At 45.3% G+C, this 16,947-nt stretch overlaps 1 protein-coding gene across 1 annotated transcript in view; it reads right to left on the bottom strand.

Moving 5' to 3' along the window:
• RELL1 (RELT like 1) overlaps positions 1-16,224 on the bottom strand; it is a 75,710-nt gene extending 59,486 nt beyond the window's left edge. The window contains exon 1 of the mRNA XM_043438412.1: positions 16,008-16,224. Coding sequence (XP_043294347.1) covers positions 16,008-16,095 — 88 coding nt within the window. The 5' untranslated portion in view covers positions 16,096-16,224. The remainder of the gene's footprint in view (positions 1-16,007) is intronic.
• Between the last annotated feature and the right edge of the window lie 723 nt (positions 16,225-16,947).

The raw sequence follows: 16,947 nt of genomic DNA, 5'->3' as shown, positions 1-16,947 counted from the left end.
TACAAGCAAAGTAATGCTCAAAATTTTCCAAGCTAGGCTTCAACAGTACTTGAACCAATAACTTCCAGATGTTCAAGCTGGATTTAGAAAAGGGAGAGGAGCCAGAGAACAAATTGCCTACATCCGCTGGATCATAGAAAAAGCAAGAGAATTCCAGAAAAACATCTACTTCTCCTTCATTGACTATGCCTTTGACTGTGTGGATCACAACAAACTGTGGAAAATTCTTAAAGAGATGAAAATACCAGACCACCTTACCTGCCTCGAGAAATCTTTATTTCTATATACAGAGAAATGTGTATGAAATCTGTATACAGAGAAATCTGTATGCGGTCAAGAAGAAAGAGAACCAGATATGGAACAATGGACTGGTTCCAAACTGGGAAAGGATTAGGTCAAGGCTGTATATTGTCACTCTGCTTACTTAACTTATATGCAGAGTACATCATGAGAAATGCCAGACTGGATGAAGCACAAGCTGGAATCAAGATTGCCAGGAGAAACATCAATAACCTCAGATATGCAGAAGATACCACCCTTATGGCAGAAAGTGAAGAGGAACTAAAAAGCCTCTTGATAAAGGTGAAAGGGAGAGTGAAAAAGCTGACTTAAAGCTCAACATTCAAAAAACTACGATCATGGCATCTGGTCCCATTTCTTCATGGCAAATAGATGGGGAAACAATGGAAACCGTGACAGACTTTATTTTCTTGGGCTCCAAAATCACTGCAGATGGTGACTGCAGCCATGAAATTAAGAGACGCTTGCTCCTTGGAAGGAAAGTTATGACAAACCTAGACAGCATATTAAAAAGCAGAGACATTACTTTGCTGACAAATGTGCACATAGTCAAAGCTACGGTTTTTCCAGTAGTCATGCATGGATATGAGGGCTGGAAGATGGCTGAGTACTGAAGAACTGATGCTTTTGAACTGTGGGGTTGAAGAAGACTCTTGAGAATCCCTTGGACTGCAAGGATATCAAACCAGTAAATCCTAAAGGAAATCAACCCTGAATATTCATTTCAAGGACTGATGTTGAAGCTGAAGTTCCAATACTTTTGCCATGTGATGCAATCAGCCAACTCATTGGAAAAGACCCTGATGCTGGGAAAGATTGAAGGCAGGAGGAGAAGGGGATGGCAGAGGATGAGATGGTTGGATGGCATCACTGATTCATTTAACATGAGTTTGAGCAAGCTCCAGGAGATGATGAGACAGGGAAGCCTGGAATGCTGTGGTCCATGGGTCATAGAGAGTTGGACATGACTGAGGAACTGAACAAATTTAACCAGGCTAACCCACCACAAACTCAACGCTTCCCGGGATCTCCATCAGGTTCAACAATTTGCTGTGATGACTCAGAGACCTTAGGAATGTGGTACACTTATGATTACAACTTTATTATAAAGGACACAGTGTAGAAGTGGCCAAAAGGAAGAGATGCATAGTACAAAGTACAGTGTGGGGGGTGGGGGTGGGGGATAGCATGGTGCAGACCCTCCATGCTCTCTCCAGACACACCACCCTCCCGGCACATCCACAGATTCACCAGTCCAGAAGCTCCTTTAGCCTCCTTATTTCAGAGCTTTTATCAAAGTTTCAAGAAATTTCATTACATAGGCATGATCATTGTGAAGTCACTGGCCTTTGGTGATTAACTCAGTTGCCAAGACCTCACCCTTCCCTGAGTTCAGGGGATGCAGCTAAAAGTTCCAACTCTCTGTAACCCTGAAGTTGGTTCCTCTGGCAACTGGCCCTCATTCTGAAGCTATCTAGGGGCCCACCAAGAGTCATTCATTAGGGTGAACTCTGGTATGGTCTATAGGGCTCATTGTGAATAACGAAAGACACTCTGATCACTCAGGAAATTCCAAGGATTTTAGGAACATGGGATAAAAGCCAAATATATAACCTTTATTATATCACAATGACTCCAGGTCAAGAATTTATTTACACATCAAGATGCAGCACTGAACAACATGGAAAAGATCAAATATTTTATCACATGGTTCAAGCAAAAGAATTCTCCTTCCCTCCTTGAAGACACCCCCCACCTTCCTATCCCACCCATCCAGACACTAAGACACACCAACTCGACTGTCTCTGTACCCCCATTTCCATAGTAAATAGGCACCCCGTGTACACTAAACTACTTTCAAGTGGGTTATCTTTCCTCCCCCAAATATATTCAGTCACATTATAAGAAATCAAGGGACTAAGAAAATGGACTTGCCAGAAACGACGGAGAAAGAGAGCCCTTAGCCAAGCAGGATTTAAAAAACTGACCCAAAGTTGATCTGCATGTTTTATTTAAAGACACTGCCCGAAACACTGATGGCCAACACTGCCCTTCTGACCTGGACCCTGGAGAGAGAAGAAAACAATGAGAACTTGACCAACAATAGGGCAAAAACTGGGAACACACAACAATCCTCTAAAAACAAATGCTAAGCAATAAAGAATTCAGGAGTCAAGATGATTTGTACAGTTTTAGAGGATTCACTCTAACTTAAGATACACACAAATAGCTGGCTTTTACCATTAATGAACACTTTTTGGTCTTCATACCACCAAGACTATTGTTGTTAAGTCGCCCAGTCATGTCCAACCCTTTGCAACTGTATGGACTGCAGCATGCCAGGCTTCTCTGTTCCTCACCATCTCCCGAAGTTTGCCCAAGTTCATGTCCATTGCATCGGTGATGCCATCCAGCCATCTCACTCTCTGATGCCCTCTGCTCCTTCTGCCCTCTATCTTTCCCAGCATCAGGGACGTTTCCAGTAAGTCAGCTGTTCGCATCAGATGACCTAAGTACAGGAGTTTCAACTCCAGCGTCAGTCCTTCCAACAAGTATTCAGGGTTGATTTCCCTTAAGATTGACTGATTTGATCCCCTTGCTGTCCAAAGGACTCTCAGGAGTCTTCTCCAGCACCATAGTTCGAAGGCATCAGTTCTTGGTTCAAAGGCACCAAGACCATACATTGCACTTACTTCATGATTCTAATTTCCCAGCAAACTTTGAGGACTTGTTTCTATCTATATATCACATGCATTATATTAAACCTATACATTATAGAGGTCATATTCATATTACTTGCAAAGGACGACTAATATTCTTTAGACTCTCCAAACTGCTTTGAGATGTATTAAAAACACATATATTCATCCTCTCTCCTCCCTCCCCATCTCCCTGCCCACCCCCAACCCTCACCCTCTTTCTCCAGATGAGGAAACAGAACAGCAGTCTCAATGGCCTTGCTGAAATTACTAGGTCCATGTCTGGTACTCAGGTCTTATTCAGCTCAGCATCTGGGGCTTTTCCATCACACTGCAATGCCTGAGGGCCCCCTCTGGTCCCCTACCTTCCACCCCACCCCACCCTCAGCCCCTGACCATCTACACAATAAGCACCTAGTTTCAGGAGCCCTACAGCCTAGCATCATTCCCCCTTCTGCACTAACTTCTCCTGACCTACCTCCACACCTCTGCACAAACTGGGCCTTTTGCTGGGCTGCCATGCCCACCCTCCCTTTTAAGGTTTGCTTAACATGCCAAGTCTTAGGCTCTCAAGGCTTTTCCACCCCTCCTATCAGAAGGAAAATATTCTCTGAGATCCCATGTGGCCCTTCATTCGTAGGTCTCTGATGATCCCAAACACATCCTCCTTTATTCTGTAACGATTTGTATTCAGAGCTTATCTCCTCTGCCATTTCCATCTCAAATTTGTGGAGAACAGAAACCAAGTTTGTTGTTCATTTCACGTACCTACACAGCACCTAACAGTATTTCAAAGAAGGTCCTCATTTTTAAATGAATTGCATGTTGTTTGTATGGAATATCTACATGTTTTACCTGCAAAGACTATTAAGATGCTGACTTGGCAATCGTGTGTAGGAAATGAATCTTACCTTCAAAACCCAGCTTTCTTGGCTCTGGGTTTAAGCAATAGCCCATGCCTCTTTTTTTTTTTTTTTCTCTATTGGTAGTGGTTCTGTATTTTGCTTCATTAGAGGAGGAGTAGATTGGAAAGAACTGAGGAAGTTGCAGAAGCATTCAGGTCATACAAACATGCAAAGAAAAATGAAGGAACGCCAGTTCATCAGCCATCTGCCACTTTACCAATGCCAGGAAATTCCGGGCTGCCGTTTCTTATAATGTGAATAATTCACATGATTGTGTTGGAGACTTCCAGCTATGAAGAGCTGTTGGAATATTTGGAAATTAGTGTTTCCAAGTTATACTGAGACAGAAAGCCCAATGAATTCTTCCAGCTTCCACCCGTTACAGGAATCTCTGAGAACCACATTATGTTGGTTTATGCATGGGGGAGGAAGGCTTGGCATGTTACTGATACTGAAAAGAATTGTTGTTTGTTTTTAACCCTACCTACCCTGTGACATTTTATATACAGGTTCTTTTTCCTTTCTTTCTTTTTCTGCTTATTTTTATTGAGGTATAATTGATGTACAGTGTTGTATTAGCTTCAGGTATACAACACAGTGACTAGACATGTATTATAAGATGCATTATAAGAAGATCACCACAATAAATCTGGTCACCATCTGTCACCATTTAAAGGTATTATCATATTATTAACTACATTCCCTATTATGTCTAATATATCCCATGACTTATTTATTTTATAACTAGAAGTTTGTATCTCTTAATCCCCTTCATCTATTTCAGCCATCCCCCACCTCCCATCCTCAGGTTCTTTATAAATCTCCAACCACTCAACTAAACTTATCTGGCCACTTAAGAAGGGTAATGGCATAACTGTCTAATCTGTGTCTTTTCAGGAAGCTGAAATTGATTTTTAAAAATATCTCCCTCACGCCAGAATTTTATAAAAGTCATTTCGAAATCAAATGACATGTAAACTGAATTAGTCCCTTGAAATATTTACTCTAAAAGTAAATAGACAATTTCTGAAGAATTCCTTGGATAATCGCCCATTTTCCACTAAGAACAAAATCTACATTCAATTAATAAGCTGCCTTAGTTTTCTCTTTAGGTAGATGGACCTACAATGAAAAAGTAAGTGATAATAATAAACACATATAAGACCTTCCTTTCACCAGTAGTGCTGAGCATGGAGTACATGCAATTTCACATTACAAAAATGAACATTTGGGATCAATGAACATGTATATAGCTCTGGTTTCCCCTCATCTAGGAAAGCCCTCATGGCTCAGTCAGTGAAGAATCTGTCTGCAATGCAGGAGATCCAGGTTCAATTCCTGGGTTAGGACGATCCCCTGGAGAAGGAAATGGCAATCCACGCCATGGACAGAGGAGCCTAGCAGGCTACAGTCCATGGGGTCTCAAGAGTTGGACACGACTTGGCGACTAACCCACCACCACCCCCTTATCCAGGACTTGAATGAGACATTTCCCTTCTCTTCGTCTTGGCTATCCCTCTGTACGTCTGTTTCCTCATTTCTACAAAACAGAGAATACAGCAACCTGCTCCTCGTACCGGTTGCAAAAAATAAATCTGATCAAGCAATCAAATACTTGTGTGTCTTATATGCTCTGCTGTCTACTTAAGACAGAACACAGTGGAAACAACTGCCTATAACTCTATGCCTATAACTCTATGCCTATAACTCTAATAACATAGAATACTGCCTTGGCAATCAAGCGTGGGAAATGAGCTTTACCTTCAAAACATGTACTAATGGACTCAAGGTATATATTTGGGCTTCCCTTGTGGCTCAGCTGGTAAAGAATCAACCTCCAATGCCAGAGACCTGGGTTTTATCCCTGGGATGAGAAGAGCCCCTGGAGAAGGGAAAGGCTACCAACTGCAGTATTCTGGCCTGGAGAATTCCATGGACTGTATAGCCCATGGGGTCACACAGTTGGACACGACTGAGTGACTTGCACTTTCACTTCAAAATATGTATTCATAGACTCAAGGTATATATTCACAGAAGGAGATATTCATGGTGAGTATATATAGGAAAGCTTTCCCGGCAGTATTATCCACAATTTCAGCGAGCAGGAAGGAGAGGAAAACAGGATGACTACCCCAAGAAGAGGGGAGGGTTTTCCAGATTAAGATAGGTAGGCAGCATCATCCAGGAAGGAGATAGACATGCAAATTCTCCAGTCCCTTCTGGGACCTACAGACACCGGGGGAGGGGGAGAGTGGCTATCTGTGTTGTGACCAGTCCTATAGTTCATTCTGATGCAGGCTCAAGTTTGGGGATCGATGCGATGACTCTGCTCGCCCTCACCCCGCCCTTCCATGACCACCTGTCCTCTTCATCTGGTTCATGCCAACACTTTCACAAGGATCGGTTCAAACTTCATTTCTTGCTCAACCAGTACTCCACTCTTGGCCCACCCCCAGCCCCAGGTCAGGCACGCTGGCCCTGTGCCACACTTGCCTTATCGAGGCAGTAATGACACTTTATCACAATGGCTTGTTTAACTGTCCTCCCTGATAACCTGTGCTGGCTCCATAAAGGCACAGACTGTGTCTGCTTTATTCTCATCACTTCAACCTAGTGCCTCGCACACCAGTAAGGCACTTGGCTAGCATTTGCAGAATGAAAAAGTAATTTAAAGAATTAACCTGCAGGATTTCCCTGGTGGGCCAGTGGCTGAGACTCCATGCTCCAGTGCAGGGGGGCTTGGAGTTCAACCTCTAGTTGGGGAACTAGATCGCACATGCCAAGACTAAGAGTTCACTTGAAGCAACTAAAGATCCCGCATGCCACGACTGAGACCCAGTGCAGCCAAATAAATACATGAATATTTAATGAACCTGTGAAAGGTATAAAGGAAAGGCATAAAGTATTATAAAATTGACAATATGATATGAAATTAACAGATGCATTTAAAGGACCAGTTAGGTAAAGTAAACTTCATGCCTGGATTTGGGTTTTGAAAATCTTTGCATTGAAAATTTTCACTAACACTTTCAAATATATCAATCTCCCACCATATTCGCCCGATAAGGCAGTACTTGCTTACTTTTGTATTGTCATTCTTTTTTCTCCATGACCAGAGTCCTCATCTTAGACTTTTGGAGCAATATAGCCCATAAAACAGTACTGAGATCAAACAATGCTAGATGGGCCGGGGTAGCAGGCAGCACGCGTGCAGGGCTGGAACCTGTGTCTCTTAAGTCTCCTGCATTGGCACCAGTGCCATCTGGGAAGCCCCAGCAGACAGCAGACCTGGGATCTGAACTTGTGTAGCTCTGCTCCGAAATCCAGGCTTTTACCCAATACTGGTGGCTCCAGTGGTAAAGAAATCTACCTGCCAATGCAGGAGCCATGAGACGCTGGTTTTATCCCTCAGTCAGGAAGATGCCCAGGAGGAGGGCATGGCAACCCACCTCTAGTCCGTCCTCTTGCCTGGAGAATCCCCACGGACAGAGGAGCCCAGTGGGCTACAGTTTATAAAGGTTGCAAAGAATAGGACACGATGAAGTGATTTAGCACACACGCACGCAGCCCATAAAAACTGGCAGACAAAACTGTCTTTCCAATTTGGGAGGAGAGAGAGGAAACTTACAGCTAAGATTTGTGGGTGACTTTGAAAAGCCTAAGTCTTCGCTTTATTATAAAGAAAAAGCCTCGGGCTGAGTCAGAACACCTGGATTTCAGCTCGGACTTCCTTCCTTCCTCCATTCATTCAAAGGTTTTTAAGGCTCTGCTCTGTTCCAGGTCCTACGCTTGGATCTGTGCCTTGGACGGTGACCAGCATACACACACACACACACACACACACACACTCCCTCGCCAGAACTAATGTTTTGCTGCTCCACCACGGGCTATGGCCATTCTGACTCCCATAGACTCCTGAACCTGAAGGTCCCCCATCCGCAAAGGGAGGGTTTAATTAAGATGACCACTGAGTCCCCTCTGACACTAACATGACGTGATTAAAATAACACAATTACTCTCAGAAGTCAGCTGGCCAAAGTCATGCTTCTCAGGGCCTGCTCGCCCACCCCAAAGCCACAGAGCTGAGAACCCAGACCCTGGAGCATGAAGGCCAAGGGCAAGAGGAGAACTTGCCAGAAACAGCAAAGTGGGGTCCATGCAGAGGAGAGGCAGCTTTAACTCAACGAGAAGAGTCCAAGACAGACTGAAGGATCTGCTTGAGACCTGGCTAAGCCAACTCAGTATCCTCATCTGCTAAACAAGGTTTGAGGACACTAAGAGCTCTAACGCTGCAGGGCTGTAGCTCATTTGTCCCAGGATGAGACAGTAGGATGGCGTCATCGATTCAATGGACGTAAGTCTGAGCAAGCTCTGGGAGATGCTGAAGGACAGGGAAGCCCGGCGAGCTGCAGTCCATGGGGTCACAAACAGTCGGACTCAACTAAGCGACTGAACACCAACCAAGCAACTGACTCAGTTCCTACACCACCCGAAGAAAGCGTCCTACCCCACAGGTTCACACCCTCAAGGCTGCACCCCCACCCCACCCCCAGCAGAAACCAATCCCAAGTCCAGGTTGTCACCTGTGCTTCTGACCAACTGGCTATGCAACCCCCTCACTGAGTATGGTTTAAGTTGCTAGAGTGGCTCAGGGCAACATTTGACTTAGCAGATCACCAGTTTATTATAAAAGGAAGAGACAGCCAGGAGAGATGCAGAGGATGGGAAAAGAGTGAGGTTTCCACTCACCACGCATTTCAGGCTCTCACCAACCCAGAAGCTCACCATGTTGTTATTCAAAATTTCAAAGCGCTTAATCTGCGATCTTCCCCCTGCCTCTTCCCCCTCTCAGAGCCGGCTGGGCAAGGTTGAAAGTTTCAGCTCTATCCCCACCCTCTTTCAGGTGACCAGGCCACCCTGAGGCTATCCAGGGGCACCACCTTAAGTCACCACCTTAAGATCAGTATTCACTCAAAGGGGGCTCCTCACGGAAAAAGACATCCTAATCATTTAGGAAATGTCAAGGGTTCGAGGAACTCTGTGCCAAGAACTGAGGACAGAGACTAAATATATTTATTATACATATATTACATTTCCTCTGTGGCTCAGATGATAAAGAATCTGCCTGCAATGCAGGAGACCTGGGTTCGATCCTTGGGTTGAGAAGATCCCTTGGAGAAGGAAATGGGAACCCAGTTCCCAGAATACTGGGAATGGGAACTCCAGTATTCTTGACTGGAGAATGCCATGGACAGAGGAACCTGGCAAGCTACAGTCCATGGAATCACAAAGAGTCTGACACAACTGTGAGACTAACACTTTCACTTTCTTTTCATACATATATTATACATCATATATTATTGTTTATGTTATATATATTTCTAATTATATTCTACTTCAACATAACATTCACCACTGAACAATGACAAGATGAACAACGAGCAGTTATACTCGGGATCATCAAAAAGGACGTCACTAGGACAATCACACCAATCCTAGGGGAAAACTGTCAAAAACAAGATCCACTGGCTAGACAAAAATCAGTTGGTGAATCTTTCAAAATTCTTCCAAAAGGAACGGCCATGTTTTACCCTTATAAAGATGAACAGTTTCTTCCTTTTTTCTTTCTCTCCTACCGTGCCTAATTTTGCAGCTGATGGCTCAGCCCCGCACATCCCCTGCATCTAGCTCACTGGTCCCTACTCCTCCTCCCCTGGGGCACTGGCTCTGCCCCCCTAGCCTCCTCAGCTCCCACCCAGGACACCCCAGACTCAGCAACTGGGCTCTGAGCAAGATGAGTCAGAGCAATAAAAGAGGACCTGAAAAGAAAATTCTGGAGCTGGCAGCAACTTCTGTCCCGTCTGAGCTGTGACAGGTCATCTTTGGTTAAGGACACAGAAATATACTTTTTTAGCACCTGCCGCGTGTCAAACACCGAGCCATGCACTCTCGCTTTTATCTCATCTAATCATCATAACAATCCCAATGAAGCAACGCTGCCACACTTTCTCTACAACACAGATGAGGGAAGCGGGTCACAGGTTTTTTACTGTCTGTCCCAACAGGCATTTTCTCCGTGGTTGGCATGCAGGTATACACAGGGATGTGCACACAAAATGGGATGGAGGAGGGAGTCGGGAAGAGCTGGCAGCCGTTTGAGACGAAACAGACAAGAAGGCAGGAAGCTTGGGGCACTGTATAGTGGGGTAGGAAAACCCTGAGTTCCAGAACTTTGGCACAAGCATCTTCAGGGTGAGGTGACCGGGCAGAGGAACCCAGTTTGCCTGGGGTATCCGGCACCCTCTATCATCCCTCCCTCCTCAAAAAGGCCCTTAGGAGGATTCCGTTTATTTCCTCCCTTACAAAGAAAGCTGTGTCAGTAACTGGTGGAGGAACGCAGAGTTTCCATTATAATGTGCATCCTATTATGTCCCATTCCTAAACCCACTTAAAATACTCGAATCCTCAGCTTTACCCAAGTATCTTTACTTTATTAGATACCATGCTAAAATACCATGCTAAAAGTGTGTCTTTTCACAAAGTGCCACTCATCGGAGGAGTTCTTTTTCTCCATAAGGTATTTTACTATTTTGAGCAGTTTTACATTTGACTGCCCACAAACAAGAAATAGATGAGTTGTGGAAGAGGAAATGCAGGACCATAATCCCTTATCTGAAAACCTGGAGGTCAGATGTGCCTGGGAATTCAGGCTGTAATCCTCAAAAGGTAACACATGCATTTAGCACACATTTTGTAACACTTAGGAATTAAATTCACTAATATTACTGCAGCCAAAACTTTAGCAATATTCAAACTAAGTGAGATAAATAGACACTGTAGAATCCCACACTGGTTCAGGTTAGGTATTACCACCAAGAGGGTATGCAAAAAACCTCAAAAATCTTTCTGTTTTCAGATTTCTGAATTGTCCATAAAGAATTACAGACATGTGCAATCAGTTCAAATACTAGAAAAAAATAGTCAACTTACCAGTAATCAAAGACATGCCAATTTAAACAACCAAGGTTCAAATTTTTGCCTCATGTGTATTAGTTGGTCAGTCATGTCCAACTCTTTGTGACCCCACAGACTGTAGCCCCACAGCCCCTCCAGGCAAGAATACTGGAGTGGATTGCCATTCCCTTCTCCAGAGGATCTTCCCGACCCAGGGAAAGAACCCTGGTCTCCCGCACTGCAGGAAGATTCTTCACTATTTGAGCTACAGGGAAGTCCTACAGGAACTTTTGCCTTATAAGTTAGCAAATATGTTTTGCAGAGAAAATACCAACAATGCCAAAAGTGAGTCCTTTGACCAATGCTGTGAGAAGGTAAAATGGGACACCCTTTAGTCACCAAGGTTGGTGTCCCCAGTGGCCTCAAACATAAATACCTTTGACCCCCAACAGTGCCTTTTCAGGAACCCATTTTCTCTGGAAGTCATTGACATCTAGACAAAGCTTTACGCAGAGGTATTCACCTAAACAATGAGCTTTAAAATTCACTTAAAAATAATTAGCAAAAACTAAAATCTAAAATGGAAGCACAGTGAGGTAAAATATAGAGAATCCATATAATGGAATATTATGCAGCCACTTTTTGAGTGTATAGAGAAATGGAGAAACCTTTAAGTATAACATTAGGTAAAAAACACAGGGTAAAAAAAGTATATTTGCATTAAGATCTCCTCCAAGTGGAAAATACATGTAGAAGACGAGGCTGACAGGGGTAAGTGCCTTGGGGTAACGAGATCAAAAGTGATTCTCTCCCTTCTTCTCCAAACTTTAAATCTTTTGGGGAATTCTCCAGAAATAGCAAGAGCACTGTGTTTTAGCTGAGGGGAAATAGGAAAAAAAAAAACGTCTGGCTGGCTACTTAACTCCCAGGCAGTGGCAGCAAACTCGTGAATCTGAGGTGTCACTCCAGACTTTCATACATTTACAAGGAACCTATGATTGCAAACCATCACCACCTCCAGAATGAAAACATGTGTGGTCTACCTTTATTAGACAATTTGACTGACACTGTAAGTCTAGTCTAAGGGGCACTGTGGGTAAGAAATATGGAGGCGGGGGCAAGGGGGGGAGATACACAGGATAAAAGTTATATACCACTTTGCCATTTGCCAATACCTTTCAGAGACAATAGCTCATTTGCTCCTCACTAGCAGTCAGTAACATGACTGAAGCGACCTAGCAGCAGCAGCAGCCAGTAAGGCAGACAAAGATAGGGGTTAGCACATACCCATTTTACAGGCAAGAAAATAAAGGCAGAGAGAATCACATTCCAGAAAGTGCAGGCACACTTTAAGTCCAGGGTTATGACCTAAAGGTTGGTACTCTTTCCACTCTATCATGTCTTTACACTATTAATGACTCTTTATAAATACCTTTGGGGCTTCGCAGGTGGTGCAGTGGTAAAGAATTCGCCTGTCAGTGCAGGAGACATAAGAGAATCAGGTTCGATCCCTGGGTTGGGAAGATCCCCTGGGGAAGGAAATGGCAACCCACTCCACTATTTTTGCCTGGAAAATTCAATGGACAGAGAAGCCTAACAGGCTACAGGTCATGGAGTCACAGAAGCATTGAACACAACCTAGCGACTAAACAACAACAACAATATGTAAAAGAAAAACCTGTTTCTCTAAATATCTTAGAATAAAAAGAAATTCCTCACTATAGGGCAAAACAAAATGATCTGGTAATAAAAGGCCTCAGAACTGAACAGATGTGAGTCAGGGTCAAAAGCCCACATACATACTCAAGTGACTTGTTCAAGTTAACTTCTCAGGATTCAATTTCCTCATCTATACATGGAGGAATAAAATTGTACAGCTAACAGGATGCTGTGAGAATTAAATGATTTTAGTACTTAGACCAGAACCTGCCACAAAACAGAATAAATACTGCATTCCTTCCTCCAAAAAAGAGTAAAGTGCCTACAGGGTACTAACTGCAAATTCCAATTTTAGTCCTGTTAGCCACACCAGAGTCACTAATCTCTCTGCTTTCAGCAGCCCACCAAATCTTTAGAATTACTGAAGTAACTACCCTACAATTCTCAGAAACCACTCAGCATAATAGTTTTAACCAATGACAATTTCAATCATTTTTTATCAATTTTTAAATAACTTCTCTTCTGTCCCAAAATGTAACTGAACTTCAACATCAGAGACAAACAATTCTTTAAAAAGTAACAACAAAACTTTTCCCTCCATCACCTGGGTCTTTGATCTCTCTTGTTCAAACTCAACTACTCAAACTCCCAAATAGCAATGGTTGTTTAATTTACTTTGGGGGGATAAGCGGAGAAGATGGGAAATGGCGGGCACATCTCGAGTTTTTCATTTTCTCTTTCAATACAATTTGGGCTTGGAAGCCCAAGCCCCAAAGGGTTGCTTTCTCAAAACATCCTGCCCACTGACTACGAAGAACATAGATACACAGCCAAGCAGCTACCTGGCCAAAGAACAACCCAGAATTTAATAAAGCTTATCGTGAGCATCTAAACGAGGAGTCAGGAGGCTGGATGGAAGCCAACAGAGTCCCAGGAGAGGGCACCGCTCATTCACCAGTCCCTGGTCCTTTTCAGTCCACTCCTTATTCAAAGGCTATGTCCACTGTCTGCAGAGAAACTAAGTCCTAAGTAACCAGAGAACTTAAAGACATAAATAAGCCAAGTGTGGAAAACCATCCCTTCTGGTGCAGGGGTATACAGTTTCAAATGCTGCTACCAAGACAGAAGCTTAAAGAGGTTCTACTAGGCAGGAAGTCAAAGAGACATTGCCACTACCCACTGTGCACATAACTATCCTTATTTTCCCTGCTTCCCAAAGTCTGATAACCCCACACTGAACAATACTATGATGTCCTAAACTCCCTCTCCTAGAACCCCAACAAGACACCGAAGTTGATTTCTGTTCTATTTTCTCTCTGAGGAGCAGTGAGGTATAGGGAAAAGAGAATGAACTTTGGACTCAAGCAGGCTGGGTTATCAAAGATAAAGATACATACACACACACACACACACACCCCTCCTAGTGGTTCTGCTTCTCTGACTGAATGCTGAATGATACACTAGTTATGGGATCTTGGACTAATTGTTTAACCTCTCTGGGCCTCAGATGATGCACTGGAAATAAGAACTTCATAGAATCATGAGAAATAACTATAAAAATGAATATCAAGTGCCCAGCTCAAAGCTTGACACATAACAGATACTCAACATTTCTCCCAACTTTCTCCCTACTTCCCTAAACCAAGCCTACAAAAGTTAACACTGTCTTAGCTTCCGTGGGCACCAGATGTTAGCTGCTCAGGGCATATTTTCTCCATGAAACAGGTCTCAAGTCACGCTGGCACATCTGTACTCTGGACTGTTTCCTTTTAGATACGTCCTTCTTCTGAAGTGTTATACTGCGTAATTAAGAGCTTTCATCATTTCATTCCAGTTCGGAAAGCTGGTGCTGCTCAAAGATCCATCAAAATACATACTCACACTATGGAAGGATTTCTCCCGCTATGACTGATTACATGCATCATGTGCTGAATTTTTAACAACTTCCCTCCCAGGTTAAGCTCTTCAAATTCTGGAGCAACTGATTCTAGCCCTGCAAGTACCGTTTACAACCTGAGGTCCAATGTGAACCTGATGATGCCCCTATCTGGGCTTCCCTGGTGGCTCAGATGGTAAAGAGTCCACCTGCAGTGCACGAGACGTGGGTTCGATCCCTGGGTCTGGAAAGATCCCCTGGAGAAGGGAATGGCTATCCACTCCAGTATTCTTGCCTGGAAAATTCCATGGACAGAGGAGCTTGGCGGGCTACAGTCCATGAGGTTCCAAAGAGTCAGACACAACTGAGCGACTAACATTTTCACTTTCATGCCCCTACCTGTCTCAGTAATGGTATGCAGGGTGAAACCCCAAATCTCTCATCCAATAGTACATGTCACTAGTGCCCATTTCCTCAGGGTGGTTGGCTGAAGGAAATACGGATCTGCTTATAAAGACTCAAGAGACATACCGTTCTGTTCCCTTCCTAACATATTCCGGTTTCTATGAAAGAGTGAAGACCAGGGAGCTAAGCCAGTTTTTTTAAACCGCTGCAAGCAAGCAGATTCTTCTCAGGAGAGAAGAGCAGTATATGTGTTTTTAGGAAGGAGATAGTCATGATTGGAAGGCTTCCAGTTACTTGCTTATTATTTGGACCTGAAGAGGAGCTGCTCAAGGTTAGAAGGGTTTGCTGACGTAAGATTCCAGGCTGTAGTAACCCCAATTGGCCAAGAAGGTATACATTTATTATTTTAACTACTGCTGTGAGGTGGCAATTAAGAGGGGACAAGTGGGAAGGAATCCCTAGCGTCTATAGTTATATAAACAAGAGCGTGAAAGAGGAAGGACTTCCCTGAAAGTTACACCTCGTCTTAGATTTCAATTAAAAACTCATGTTCCAGGTTCATCACTGGAGACAGTATTTTATCATCTCTGCTGATGGCTTCCTGCTCTGACCACAGAAGGTTCCTCTTGTGGTGACAGGAGTCAACTCAAAGCAGAAGGAAAGGTAAGTTTACAAACTCGCCTGCCCTTTTTCCAAAACTGATGCTAAAATAAAACTTGGAAAGAAAGTGGAACTCCTCAAGGCTTTAAGATTTAAATTTAAACAAAAAGAGGGAGGAGGAAGCCGGCGACAACAGCGCACCGGGTCGCCGGTGTCACGATCTTCCGCTCGCGGGCCCTTTGAGGACAAGGGCAGGAAAGGGGTCCGCAGGGCTCCGGGTCGCTCTACCCAGGCGGAAGCGCTCCCCAGGAAGGCAAGAGCCCGCCCGGGTCCCTACAGGCCAGATAGCTCAGAGGCGGGGGCGGGGGGGCTGGTAACAGGTTCTCGTAGCAGCCGAGAAGAGAGAAGGCGGGAGCCCAGCGGGCGGGAAGGAAGGGCCGGGAGCCATCGCCACGCGCCGCGCCCGACCCGGGCCACCCCAGGACAGCCAGATGCTCAGCGCCACGATCCCGCAGCTGTGCCAAGACCAGGGAAGCTGGGGGCTCAGCGGCGCAGCAGTCCGGATCCCTCGCGCTCTCCTGCGCGCCCCAGCCGCGACAAGGCACTCACCCGAGGCGACTAGCGGCGAACTCACGGCGCCTCCCACGAAGACAGCAGCGGCGAGCACGGCGGACCCCGGGAGTCCCCGCGGAGCCATCGCGCAGTCCCTTCGCCCTCCTCCCCCGGGGCGCCACGTCCCGGGCTGCAGCTGTGAGCGCAGCTCTGGGGTCCGCGGGCCGACAGGGTTAGTCTTAGCAGGGTTCAGCCCCCGCGCTGCGCGCCCCGCCCCGCTCCTCAGGCCCCACCCACCTGAGCCCAGCCCCGCCTCTCCCAGCCGAGCTCCGGGCTCCGCCTGCGCCAGCAGGAGGCGCACCCAGTGACCCCGCCCCCGGACCCGCCCACCTCGGCCTGGTCCCGCCTCTCCCCTTCGCCTCCGCTTCCTCTTCAAGTAGGTCCGCAGCTCCCGCTGCCGGGATTAGGCTACGGTCCCGCCCGCAGAGCCAGCCCCACCCTCCTGTCCGCGCTCGCGCGCTCCCTTTCCCAGAACCGCGGGACAGCCGCTGTTAGCGCGGTAGCCTGGGGTCGGGGCAGGGTCGCCGGGGCTTGTCCTCCCGGACGCCTGGACTAGACGGGCGTGGGAAGAGAAAAAGACACAACAGGTCTGGAAGCTCTGGATGGGCGTACATGGACAGCGCTGGAATGGTCAGGATCTCTTTTCTTTGCCGGCATCTCCATTCAGGAGGCATTCCCCTCGGTGACTGGTCTGGAGAGGGGCGCTGCACGGGATGACGAGTTTCAATGTTTGAAAATGAGGAAAGTCAAATCATTTAAATTTCTTCCTATCTCCACTTCCATTTAAGCTGCTCCTATTGGGGAGAAAAACCTCTACTATCTCTAGAAACAAATTGCCTTTGTTTTTAAATCGTGTGCCCACATTACACCTTGCAAATCCTTCTACGAAGTGACTCTTAAAGTGCTTAGTCACTTATTATCTCCTTGTATGATCACT

The sequence above is a fragment of the Cervus canadensis genome, chromosome 19 (assembly GCF_019320065.1).
Source record: "Cervus canadensis isolate Bull #8, Minnesota chromosome 19, ASM1932006v1, whole genome shotgun sequence".
In the NCBI taxonomy this organism is placed as follows: Eukaryota; Metazoa; Chordata; class Mammalia; order Artiodactyla; family Cervidae; genus Cervus; species Cervus canadensis.
The sequence above is the reverse complement of the archived record's forward strand: the minus strand, read 5'-3'. Positions and strand labels throughout refer to the sequence as shown.